This window comes from Zonotrichia albicollis, chromosome 5 (genome assembly GCF_047830755.1).
Source record: "Zonotrichia albicollis isolate bZonAlb1 chromosome 5, bZonAlb1.hap1, whole genome shotgun sequence".
In the NCBI taxonomy this organism is placed as follows: Eukaryota; Metazoa; Chordata; class Aves; order Passeriformes; family Passerellidae; genus Zonotrichia; species Zonotrichia albicollis.
In genome coordinates this window covers 5,398,996-5,412,880 of record NC_133823.1, presented here as the reverse complement: position 1 = coordinate 5,412,880, position 13,885 = coordinate 5,398,996, and the positions used below count along the sequence as shown (strand labels likewise).

At 43.1% G+C, this 13,885-nt stretch overlaps 1 protein-coding gene across 3 annotated transcripts in view; it reads right to left on the bottom strand.

The window, feature by feature from the left end:
• The window catches only part of PTPRA (protein tyrosine phosphatase receptor type A), a 132,081-nt gene that overhangs the window by 55,871 nt on the left and 62,325 nt on the right, over positions 1 to 13,885 (bottom strand). For all 3 annotated transcript variants that reach the window (XM_074540565.1, XM_074540563.1, XM_074540564.1), the window contains one exon: positions 13,594 to 13,665. Coding sequence is in view for 2 of the 3 variants with exons in the window: in XM_074540563.1 (XP_074396664.1) it covers positions 13,594 to 13,605 (12 nt within the window). In the remaining variant the exon portion in view is untranslated. The remainder of the gene's footprint in view (positions 1 to 13,593; positions 13,666 to 13,885) is intronic.

The window sequence follows — 13,885 nt, the reverse complement described above, 5'->3', positions numbered from 1 at the left end:
AGTGGAGTTTCCAGCTCTTCTCCTGGGATATGATTTCTCCCTGCAGGAAGCCTTTCCTAGCAAGATTTTCCTTTTGAAAATGTCTTCATTTCAATTTGCTGCCCCCCTCTCTCCCCTGCCTGTGAGCATTTGTGAACTACACTAATGAAACAGATTAATACCAAAAAGGAATTACAATTTAGGAATAAATTAGTTTATTTTCCTTTTATCCTCTACCAAAACCCCTCAACATGTCAAAGGAAGTCAGAGTCTCCCTGAAATCTTCCTTTTTAAATTAATCCCACTGCTCATAATTACACCTCCCCTCTATCCATATAAGTTACTTTGTTTTTCTTCCCCCTTCTCCTTTTTTAGGGAGGAAGGAAAGGAAGCAGAGAAAAGAGTAAGAAAGGGTGGGGTAAGGGGACAGGGCAGAGGGACCCATCCCATCTGCTCAGCCTTAATTGCTTCCAACACTCCCCAGGTGTCTGAAAATGAAGTTATGATTCTGGTGTTGCCTGATGAATATTTTCAACTTCATTCCAGATGAAGGATCTGAGTTTATCCAATAATTGGGTTTTCTGCACCAGGAAACAGCTTCCACTTCCCAGAAATACCAAGGATGAAGGCTGAGATGTGGCCAAATTGTGGGCAGCAGCCTGGAGAGTAAAAGGAGTAAGGGCTCAAATGCTGCTCCAAAGAAATAATTGTTCACAAATGTTGGGAGGGCTGCAAGAGACAAACAAAGCCCCAAATACCCACCAGGCTGGAGGTTGAGCACATACTGATAAAGGGTGTCAAAAATGCAATGGTTTCAAAAATACCCTTGAAAAAGCACTAAATGGGAAAACTCTACTCCAGCCACCATCCTATTTTCCCAAAGGATTTTATACTCATGTCTGGTGGTAAAAAATATTCAAATTTATTATAAAAAATTGTTATTTTGGGCTTGATCTTCAGCAAATAATGCCCCACTGGATCCAAGAGCCTGCTGCCACTTCAAGGTCCTCCCTCTGGGACAGGGACACCTTTCACCAGCCCAGGTTACTCCAAGCCCCATCCAACCTGGCCTTGGAGAGTTCCAGGGATGGGGAAATACAGGGATGGAAATCAGAGCTCATTAAAGGCTGTTCCCATCCCACAGGTGCCCAGCTCAGATTCACTTTTTAAAGGTTTCCACTCCTGCCAGGAGTTTTGCTGGAGATTTTCACTCCCTCTTGTCCAAAACCATCCAACCATGTGTGTAAATCCTTGCCACAAAAGGATTTGAGGGCAAATAGGATTTTTTTAGGTGGGAGGGCTGCTCCAGGTAGGAAAACCCATCGAGGAAAATGTGAGGGAAAATCACACTGCAGAGGAACTCCCTGCTTGCTTCAGCAGCAACATTTAATTCCCACCCTTGTACAGCATGTTCTGATATTTAAAAATATTCAGCTGACTTCCACATCTCCTGTGCCCTTTATTTTTCTGACAGCTTCTCCTGGATGGGAAATACAGGAAAATCCAAACTGCAGCAACAGAGCAAAGAGCCAGGAACCACTGCAGCCACTGCCCCAGGGCCAACTTTGGGGTGGTTTTGTTTAAAACACGACTTTTAGAGAGCTGGAAGAATAAATATATATTTTAAACCCTCTAACACTTATTAGAGGTCTAAAAAAAAAAAAAAAAAGCAGTTTTGGAAATAGGAAGTGCAAACCCAAAGGGAAAGGCAGAGCACAGGGAGGCAGCCTGCCCTTCCCTGTCTCCCTTTCTTGGCTGCAAGGAGCAGCAAGGAAGTGATTATAAAGCATTTATTTGCAAAATCACAGCCAATAAATCCAAGAGCAACAACAGCAGCCTCCCTCACACTGCTCTGTCCATGGGTGGGGGGAAATGAAGGAGAGCTGTGAATCTGACCAGCAGGCAGGTGCATGGCAGGAGAGCTTCGCTCCCAAGATTTTTGGGAAGAGTTCAAGCCTATAAAGTGGAATATTCACCCACTCTGCTGTTTTGAAGCCCTAGAAAATAAAAAAAGCCTTACAAAGGCAATGACAGTTGTGGAATGAAAATGCCTGAAAAGGTTAAAAAGAAAAAAAAAAAAAAAAAAGGACTGGGCTGTTGAATGAGGAAATGAGTAAGGGAGAGCAAGAGAAAATAAAACAGTACAGAAAAAGCCATCTAAATTCTCCTCCCCTTTCCTGGATACAAATACCAGCACAAGAAAACCGTAGGAAGCGAATCTGACTGCTTTGAAAATCACTGAGGTCAAAAGCCTGACAGAAGAAAGGAAAAAGGATTAAACAAAGGGATGATATAATCTATCCAGCTATAATTCAAACCTTGGAGGTATAAATAGCTCCACTACAGGCCTCTAGTCAACCACTAATTTACACTGCAATGAGGAGGGGGAGGCAGATCCCCATCCCCACAAGCAGATTAATCCTTAATTGCTCATTTTTGCATTTCTGACACCTTTCTTTGAAGTACCAAAGCTGGTACCATCTCACAAAATGCCTGGCAAGCCTGAAAACTGGAGAGATGAGCTTGGCTGCTGCTTGTTTGGGTCCCAGATGCTGCTGTGGGTCCTGAGTGCAGAGAAGAAAGGAGATGGCCCCAATCCATGGGGATAAGAGAGGATCAAAGCCAGCATTTCCCAGTTTGACACAAAGGGAAGCAGGACTCCAGTGATGGCTCTGCGTTTCACAATGTTTTCCCAAGGCTTTAATTGCAGATAAACACTCACTGGGATATTCAAATACTTGTGAGCACTTCAATCACTTCAGAGGCTCTGTAAATCCCTCTAGGAATATTGGGGAGGATGGGATGTGTGGTGTGAGAGCAGCAGGACCAGCAGGATCAGCTGCTGGTGGCTCTCAGAGAGGGACACCCAACCCCTTCTCCTGTGTTGTGTCCTTGATTCATCCTGATCCACGCGAGGAAGGCAGGGACAGGGATGGGAAAAGAACTCTGGGTGAGTTCCTTCAGTCCCTGACACATCCTCTATGCAACTGCATTGATTTTTAGGGGAGAAATTCCTTCATTCCTTCATTCTCCACCACATTCCCAACTTCTGAAGTTTGCTTCAAGGGCAGAACCCTTCCTGTGTGTTCCACAAGGAATGGCTGTGTGCAGACACCCCCTTGCAAGTGTCCTGTGGGTTAATTAACCCCCCTGCCCCTGTTAATGACCCTCACTGCATCCCAGCCTATCTGAATTGAATGAAAATGCCATCCTGGAGCCAGGGTCATGGAATGGGTTGGGTTGGGAGGGATCTTAAAGATCAAGTCCCACCCCCTGCCATGGGCAGGGACACCTTCCACTGTCCCAGGGTGCTCCAAGCCCTGTCCAACCTCGCCTTGGGCACTGCCAGGGATCCAGGGACAGCCACAGCTGCTCCAGGGCCTCCCCACCCTCACAGGGAACAATTCCTAATTCCCAATATCCCATCCACCCCTGCCCTCTGGCAGTGGGAGCCATTCCCTGTGTCCTGTCCCTCCATCCTTTGCCCAAAGTCCCTCTCCAGCTCTCCTGGAGCCCCTTCAGGCCCTGAACACTGAATTCCCCCTTCCCTGCTGCCCACAATGTGGGATCACCCAGGGCACGTCCAGCCTTTCATCCACCAACATCCCCAAGACTTCCAGGGCTGCCATTTCCCAAATCCCTGCTATTTTCTGCTGATGAGACACAGCATCCCATATAAAAATTCCTATCCTCTAAAACATCAGAATTTGTTTAACCAACAGCTTTCTCCCAACACCATCTCATCAGTCACCAGCCTCCGTGGTGCCCAACCTCTGCCACACAAAACTTTGAATTATTCCTTTTGGGAAGCATCCAGCTTGATCCCACTATCAGGGGTGGTTTTATTTATTTTTTATTTTTTTTTGTCTCAGTGGGTTATTTCATTAGGATGTGCCCCTGGAGTCCTTATTCCAGGCTGAGTGTGCAGCTAGTGGGAAGAAAGACTTCTTGATGATGCATTTTCCTACCAAAATAGAAGCAGCATCTTTAAACACAAACAGATTTCAGCTTCCAGCACGACAGTCCCAGGGCAGGAGACTGAACCAGCTTTAACTACTGAAGTCACACAGGGAAGAATTTGTGAGAAAAAAGAAAAAAAAAAAAGTGTGGTTTCTGCATTACAGCAGCCACGTGCTCCAGATGGATTCAATGCCATGTGGGCTGGTGAGAAAAAAAATAACTTTGCTCCTCCCCCGAAACAGAAGTTGGGACAATTCACATCAAAAGTGGATCAAGCACAAAGCAAAAGTCACCAAATGCTTCAAAAGCAGTGAATTGTACCAAATTCAGATGTTAAAGCATCACTGGGAAAAAACAACAAACCCACAATGCTCTGTGGTATGAAACTCTGAAAATGTATGTTAAAAATTGTGTAACACAGAATTTTTCCATATTTTTGCTCCCAAGAATAAAGACTGGGATAAATCAACAACTGAAAGGGCTGAATGTCATCTTGCTGTGAGCCTTTGTTCATAAAAATCAGAGTATGGATGAAATCATTCAAGCTGAAAGGTAGTGCAAATGTTTTAAAAGCTATTTTCCTTTGAAAAGCAAAAATCTGCCTCACGGTGAAGAGAAGGAGAAAATCAGTTCATGACATTTCTTTCCTTTTGTGACAGGGAAAATTGATTTAAATGATGATTGCTGCATAAGGAAATAAAGTCATTTCATTACCAGCAAGACATGGAGCACTGAGGAAGAATTTGTTCCCCTGCTAAAGCTCAAAGCCCATGAGATGACAAAGCAGGGATGCCCAGAGCACAGTGAGGGGACCAAAGGCTGAGCATCCTGCTGATTGTCTGCATCCCATAATTGAACCAGCACTTCCAATTAAGCACCTCTTACAGATCCATCATGGACTTCAGCAAGCTGACAGCCCTCCCAAAAGCCCAGAAACAGCCACTTTAAAAACAATGAAAACCCCTGAACACCTGCCTGAGGGATGAACAAACTGGTGTCTAGCAGATATTATCTTTTTTTTTTTATTTATTTTATTTAAGAGCAAATAAAATTGAAGTGGGGAGTGGATGTTTTAAAGCACTTAATGCAGAGCTGGGTTGCCAGCCAACATCTCACATCTAAACCATCTTCCTAAATGACCCATTTCAGGATTCAAAGCACATAAAAATAAAGAAATAGATATGAAATAGGTTTTGATCAAGCCTCTGGCTGCTTGGGAAAAGGACTTTTAACAGATTGGCCTCTGAAGCAAAACAGCAGCAAAGCTGATCTTCCACTGATCAACTGCCTCAAAACCAGTGCCAGACTGGGCTTCCCAATTTGTTTTTGTGCTCTGGACACCTGTGAGCACCCCAGGTGAAATATTTTGGGGTGGTTTCAATGCTGCTCACAGCACTTGAGGAGCAGAAGATTCATTTCCTGTGACCTGGCATTTGAGCAAACCAATCCCCATCCTGCCCAAGGTGGGTGTGAGCTCCAGGACAGACAAGCTGAGCCTCTGGGAGGAGGTGGAGCAGCACCTCAGTGTTGGGGGTTCAGGTTTTCTTGCCCCCCAGCACCTGCAGGGGGTTCTTCTTTCCTTTGAAGATGTGGTGACCTGGCAGCAGCTGCAGGCGCTGATCCACTGCAGCTGGAGAGTTTCAGGTTGGTTTTTTGACAGTGAATGATGGCTGCAAGGGACACCTGCTCTAGCAGAATCCTCATCCTGTGTGTTCATCCCAAAACAGACTGGGAAGGGGAAAATCCAGCCAGCACCACCCTTCATGGGGATCCCCGGGTGTTTCAGCCATTCCTGGGGCTCCCTGCACCTCCCAGCTTGGGGCAGAGCTACAGCCCTTCCAAATAATTCCATTTTTGCTCAGATTTAGCTCTTTCCCTCCAGACCCTTCACATGGAAGCATTGAAGGGCAGAACTCCAGCCCTTCCAAACAATTTCATTTTTGCTCAGATTTAGCTCTTTCCCTCCAGACCCTTCACATGGAAGCACTGAAGGACAGAACTCCAGCCCTTCCAAACAATTTCATTTTTGCTCAGATTTAGCTCTTTCCCTCCACACCCTTCACACTGTCCTTGGTCACCAGCTGTAACTTTGAGCTCATCTTTGGGATGAAGGCAGGGAGATGCTGAACATCCCAAACATTCCCACACACCTGAGTCTTCTCACATGGACTAAAACACCAGCACAGTGTGAATCCTGACCAACTCCTCTCCTGAAAAACCCAACTCAGCTTCCACATTTCTCCACCACCTTTCTGCTGCTTAATCCCTTCAGCCATTCCTCACTCCTGCAGAGCTCTCACCTCCCCACAAGTTTCCTCTGCAAGGAGGAACCTTAAATAACAAATGGGAACCTTAAATAACAAAACCCAGATGGATGCAGCTGCAGAGACCTCCCTGCTCAGTCCCACCTGTACCTCAGCAGCCCAGATGTCACTTTAGGTGCCATAACATCCACTCATTTTGGGGGAGAAACAGCAACATTTCATCCTCTAAACTAGTTTCCCTCAAATACAAATATTTTACTAAATCATGGTCTTGTTCACATGATCTTGTTGATTTAGCAAGCTGGTCTAGTGGAAGGTGTCCCTGCACATGGCAAAGAATTGGATTAAATGGTTTTTAAGATCTCCTTCAACCCAGAACATTTTATGGTTCTGTGATTCTATGATTTCTCCATCTCCTTGTACAAGACTGGAAGCAGCACATATGAATATTTTTTGTCTGCTTTCTTTTAGTTTTTTTGAATTTTTTTTATTAAATGACCAGGTCTAGTTGAATTTTGGACCCAAAAACTTCCTCTAGAGCAAGAGCAGCTTGACCTTGAGCTTCCTCAGCAGCTCAGATGTCACTTTAGGTGCCATAACATCCACTCATTTTGGGGGAGAAACAGCAACATTTCATCCTCTAAACCAGTTTCCCTCAAATACAAAGTTTTTTGTAAGATTCTGGTCTTGTTCACGTGATCTTGTTGATTTAGCAAGCTGGTCTAGTGGAAGGTGTCCCTGCACATGGCAAAGAATTGGATTAAATGGTTTTTAAGATCTTTTTCAACCCAGAACATTTTATGATTCTGTGGTTCTATGACTTCTCCACCCCCCTGTACAAAACTGGAAGCAGCCCATATGAATATTTTTTGACTGCTTGCTTTTATTTTTTCAGATTTTTTTATTAAACGACCAGGTCTAGTTGAATTTTGGACTCACAAACTTCCTCTAGAGCAACAGCTTGACCTTGAGCTTCCTCAAAGCTCAGCCCAAGGTTAAGACCTGAGGTTGCCAAGAATGTGCTGAGTGAGGTGCAGCCAAGCTGGGCACCTTCCATGGGGGAAAAAGAGCCATGAAGAGGTAAAACACAACTTTATTGCAGCATAAACTCAATTTATATCTGAAATGTTTCACTTTAAAGAGCTTCTCCCCTCCCTCCAGCTCTGCAAAGAGGGAATTCTCACCAAGGCACACAAACCACATCAAATGGAAGCAGAATCTGGCCAAGCAGCTCAGACACAGCCCCCACCTCACAAATGCTCTCTGCAGCAGCAAAATTATAGATTACAGTATTTCCTTCCCCAAATATTGTACATTTTACACATTTCACCTGGTACACCACCCACTTCCTGCACTACAGCTTACACTGGGTAACAGAGGACAGGAGAGGAAGGGAGAATATCTTAAAATATAGATGGGCACCTAAAAAAATGCATTAAAAATCAAGTTTGGACATTAAATTCCCTCAACCAAATAAAGCTGTCCTCCTCCTCCAGAGCACCCTTCCAGACCCCCAAGCCATTTTATAACTATAAAATTATAATTTTAATTTACCTCCTTGCCCAGCGAGCTCAGCCCTTGGCTCCGCAGGTACCAACTGTGCCCTCTCTCACACAAATGCTGTTGTATTTTGACAAAGCTCAGAGAAACTGGTGGAGTTTGTAAGAAAAATTTCACATTTTGCGTCAGAGCTGGAGGATTTACGCATCAAAAGCTTGTCTGGCTTCTCCCCACCTGGCAGCTTTTACCTGCTGCCAGGTATCACTTCCCATGACATGCACCCACCTGAGGCCACCACAGCTGAAGGATCCCTGCTGGAACCCTGGATGATGAGAATTTGACATTTTCTGTGTTGAAAGACCCTCAAGAAAACCCTACAATTGACCTGAAGCCATAGAGAAAGCTTCCAAAATTAATTAATAACACTAACACTATTCAAACACTAGTTTGAATAGAAGTGTGTACTAGCACAGAGTAGAAAACAGAGTTGAAAGTTTTAAAATATAATAATATATATAAAATTATTTAAAATATATATTTAAATATATAAATATATATTTATATATTATTATATATAATATATAAATATATTGTATATTTATAATATAGAATATATTATTTATATAATATATAATAAATAGATATTTATTATCTATTATATATATTATTTATTATATAATAATATAAATAATACATTATATATAAATAATAAATAATAAATAAATATATGAATATACTTAAATATATATTTAATATATATTTTTAAATATAATATATATATAAAATTATATATGTAAATATATATAATAATTTATAAATAAATATAATAATATATATTTAAAATATAATAATATATATAAAATACATGTTTTAAAGCAGTAATTCATCCTTCTTCTTCATAAATTTAAGTAATATTTATAACTAAACAAAAAAGTCCACATTACAAGACATAAGTAATTATTAAGTTAAAAGTAAAAATAATTTGTGTCACTTCATTAAATAGTTTTTCCTTTACAAAGATAAATATGAAACCATTTTATAACTTGTTAGTAAAATATTATAGAATTCAAAAGATGTAAGATTGTCATATAAATAAAAATTAATAAAAATCTGAATCCAAACACAAAATACCATCAATACATTTAATCCCAACCCTAACTTTGAAAAAGAAAAAAAAGAAAAAAATTTTAAAAAAAGAAAAAAAAAGAAAAAAATCAATGGATCCCAGCCCTGGGAAATACACAAAATAATTAATTTTTCCAGCCTGCCTTATCTCCCTGTGGACATCCACACACAAAAATCCCCAACCCAGATATGTGCCTGCCCTCAGAATGACTCTGTGTGAAAAGGGAACAGGTTCCTGACCAGGGGACAGTTCTGCACCACATCCATGTGTTCAACGCATCACAATCCATCCAACTGGAGCTGTGAGGGGTCCACATGTCCCTGGCCAAATTCCTGGGTAAATTTTCATTCTTTCTTCTTCATCATTGCATAATCCAGGGCAGATTTTTCCAGCAATGTTGAAGGAGATTTGCTGGTGCAGAGAGAGGAAAACACCGGTGACGGTGCCAGCCAGGGGATTTCCATGCTTTGCTCTTGGAAAGGGCTGATAAGATGGATGTATTTGTTTTAGATTTCTGCAAGGAACCTCAAGGATTTGGATTACAAAATCCTTAAATAATATCAGAGAGCTGAGTTCTGGAGAAGGAGGCAGGAGAAGTTAATGGTGTTAGCAGTGACCTGGCTGATCCCACTGCTGGGCAAACATGTTCCTGAAATCTCCCTGTGGTGTTGGGGAAGGACAGGGCAATTCCAATTAGGGGCATCTCCAGCATTTCATGGATTTTGGTTTGTATCAGCTGGGACCAGATGTTCTCCTCTGGCCCCTCCACCTCTGGTACTGTGAAAAAATGTCACCAAAGCAGCTGCACTTGTGTTTTGCCCACAAACCCAAAACGTATCTGAGTGAACTCCCTCTTCTTTTCTGTTGGAAGGGATCTTAAAGACAATTTAGTTCCACACTTTCCACTGAACCAGGTTGCTCCAAACCCCATCCAACCTTCAGCACTCTGATGGATGGTGCAGCCAATCTGCCAAAACTGAAGGATCTTTTTTATTGAAAATGTGAATCAGCTCAATCCTCCCACTGGAACAAATACAATCAAAGCAGGGATGTGTCTGGAGACAACAACATGAAAAAGATTTGCTCCTATAGGTGCAGGCCCACCAGTGTCAGCAGCAGCTGTGCTTAGCTGCAATTAACTAAATTAACATGGCTTGATCTCAGTGGAGACAAGTTGTTAAGGAAGCCCTCAAACTTAGCAAGCAAACACAGCTAAAAACCTAAACTGACTGCAGCTGCAAGCCTCCTGAAAGCTGAACCTGTGGTTGCTACACCCTGGCAACGTTTTTTATGAGACAACCACCCCTCTGGTGCAGTTTCCCATCTGTTCAGGCAACAGGTACATCAGTTGCTGGTTTCGGTTTTTCAGGACTGAATTTCAATAAAAATCGCAGTCTCAGAAGGATGTGAGAGCAGTTGATGTCTGTGCACTGATAGTTATGCCTAATTAACATAAAAATGAGGTTTTCCTAATCACCTGCAAGAGGAAACCTGCTTGCAGAACAAGCTACTGGGGAAAAAAAAAATAAATTACTCCTCAGGGAGGCAGTTGTCAGAAATAAGGAGGGTGGATGTGTTTATTTATACCCAGCAGCTCCAGGTAGGGGCTGCAGGTCCTGACACGCTGCCTGCAGTGGTTTCTGCAAGGAGTTTTCTCCTTCCTGTCCCCATTCCATGCTCAGCTCCAACCACCCAGTGCTGGAGGTGTGTGCTGGGAATGAGGGTTTGCAGTCCCTGCAAATCCCAGGGTGTTTTTTAGGCCAGGTCAGCTCACCTCAGCAGGATGATCAAATTTCACTGCAGAAGTTTGAAGCTTCACAGGAAAGAGGTGGGGAGAAGTGCCAGTGGGATTTAGCAGCACATTTCACTTGTGATTTATGGTCTCTGGGCAAACTCTGTGTTTCCAAAACGTGCTCCAAGGATCAGCAAGGTCCAAACTGTGACAGCAATCTTTACAGGGCTCAGAAGCACTGCAGCTGGTGGTGGCTTTGACCAAAATTGCAAATCCAAGTGGGGCAAAAACCACTTTGGCCAATCCAAGCAGAATCCACCAAAATGAAGCAGTGCAGGGCTGGGATGAGTCCTGACCCACCACCTCCAGTCATCTCATGAAATTTGGTCACAACTGCACGTTCCTGAGGAGAAGATGAAGCTGTGGCACTTTTGTGAGGAGCAATCCTTGAGGGAGAAGCTGTGGGACCGTGCTGGAGGGGAGCACCAGCAGCACCCTGGTGATAAATAAACTTTCAAGTTACTGAGAGAACAAACACCAGGGGAAGGAGCCAACCACAATTACTGACTTATCTCTCAGGAAAGACATTTCAGTTATTGTGGCTAGCACCGAAAACAACAGCTCGGGGAACCGGTGGAGGAAACCACACGTGTCGAGCTCTTCTGCAAATCCAGGACACCCCAGCGTGGCTCCCACCTCCCCAAAAACTGCTGGAGGAGGATATGGATGGTGCAGAGGTTGTGCATGGCTTTGGATGGGGTTTGTTGAAATAAGATCTGTGGTTTTAGCGCTCCCCCTCTCAAAAACACGGCACTGGTGTCAAGGGAGGGTCCCCTCCACACCCTGATGGTTTCTGCCCTTTTCAGCAGCTCTGGGAGTGCTTTGCACGCTCAGATACAGCTCCACACAATGCCACAGCTCCAGCACACTCAGCACCTTGCTCTGACTGCTTCCAGCACACACTGGTGCTCTTCCCAACCCAGGACCTCACAAATTATGCTCCCATCGCTCACGCCTGCCCCTGATGCTCTGGGAGCAGAAGTTCTCCCCAGTTTTCCCCATCAAAGTCATTTTTCAGAAAATAAACATATTGCACAAAGTATTGCAGATGAACATCCACTCATGCCTGCCCCTGATGCTCTGGAGGCAGAAGCTCCCCCAGTTTCCCCATAAAAGTCAATTTTTCAGAAAATAAATACATTGCACAAAGTATTGTGGATGAACATCCCAATGTATTTGCCTTAACCTTTTCTACTCTCTACAAAAAGGAAGTAAGAGAATTGCAAGCAAATTTTTAATGCCATCAGATTTAGTCAAATTTAGTGAGGACACCAGATTTAGCATCAGTGTAGAATTCAGAATTACATAAAAAAAACTTGATTTTGTATGTGAAACCTGAAGTCACCCAAAATTCCAGTAATTCTTTCCTTGCTTTTTCTAGTCCTCTAAGACACCATAATTTTAAATATTGGATAATTGAGAGTCTGCAGCTTGAAGGTTTCTCCAAAACACCAGCTCTTTTTGGAGTTAGACTGATGTCACTGTAGCTCATTTGCTTAATTAGTGATTTACAGAAAGATCTCTTTAGGAGAAGGGGAAAACCTTTCAAATGAAAAGCTCCAAGTGCAGAATCACGACACCATCCCCAATGACTGTTTACTCCCATCTTGTACATAATTTTGGGCCGCACTACATCAATCAGCAGCTGTGACTGATGCCATTACACCTCCTAAATAAAAAGTGAACTCTGCAAGAGGCCAAGCACTGCTGAGTTTTTTCCCTAACAGGAGGATGTTGCTTTTATAAAATCACGCTGGGATAAAGTCAGCCCACAGAATAAACACACAAATCCCAACGCTGCTGCACAGCCCTGGAGGAGTTTTCCCCTTATTTCAGCACTTTGTTTTTATCACTGCAGCCTTCCTTCCCCCAAGCACTTGGCTTTTGCTGATCACTGCACCCCAGCACACAAATCCTCCTCCAAAGGGGTGCTGGGGTACCATGGAGCACAGGGAGAGGGTTTGAACACATGTGCACGTTGCAAGGAACAATAATTCATGCAAATCCCTGCTCCAAGCAAATTCCACAGCAGTGCATCTTATCACAAGCCAAACAAAAAGCAGGAATAGGCTGGAGAACGGTAAACCCACGTTCAAAGAATTTCTTCTTGTTGCAGCTTGAATTTCCCCCTCTCCTTCCAACAGCTCTCTGCTGACACCAAAAACCAAGCAGCCATGAAGTGAACCCACGAATCAGAAGTGAAAACCCAAATTGTGAGAGGAAGCAAAGCCTCTGCTCCAGGAGATATTTGGGGGTCTCTGTGCTGACCCTCTTTGCTTCAGGAAGAGGAGGCAGAGACCAGCAGTGACCATCCCACCCTCCTGATGATTCACAACCACCACGGCAGAAACAACCCAGCAAGGCAAGAATTCAGGTGTAAAAGCAGCACAAAAACTACTCAGAAATCCATTCAGCTCTGCTCACATTTGTATTTCCTTCTCCAAGTTTGTACAACAGTTTGCTGCTTTTAAATCAGGGATTTTCCTCTGTTTCATCCATCAAGAACTGAGCACTCTCTTGCCACATTTGGAGATAGACCAGCTTTCCGCAGACGCTCGAGATGATGAAAATAAACTAATAAAATATATCTTTAGTTCAAGTTTTCTTGTTTTTTTTTTTCTGAGATTGCAAGTTAGAACCTGAATTCCAACCCAACCACTGGGTTCCAGCAGAACAAAAAAATCCCTGTGCTGAGTGCTCTCAAATAAGAGTCATGTCCCTTCCAACTCTGCACCAACAGAGACCTTATTATCCTCTGGGGGAGGAAGTCAGATTTTTTCCACTTAGTTACATTCCCAGGTAGTTCTTAAATAAGATTTCCCTTCCATCTGTGTTTAAAGGGACACTTTAGCACAAGTTACTGCTTGGCCATAGAGCCATGAACCCCAAAATAGTGATGGCCACTGGCCAGCATCATTTTATTGCAAGGACAGGACAAAAAAGATGCCAAAATTACCAGCAGCTCTTCCTACCTTAATTATCATCAGTCAATCGTCCACCTGCACTTCATTAGGAGCCCATAAAGGTTCTTCCAGTGCTGCCCCCTGGAAACAAACAAACAAAAAAAGCTTTTAGAACCAAAGAAGACAAATACAGCAACATCTTAGGGAAACAGCATTTTTACTGCTGCCAGCAAGGCAATTCCACTCCATTTTACCAGATGCAAAATGCAATTTTTTATTATTGCTCAAGCTACAGACACACACAGAAAAAATGAAAATAACTTTTAAGTACAGAGAGCAAAACTGGGAGTTCCCAGGGTTA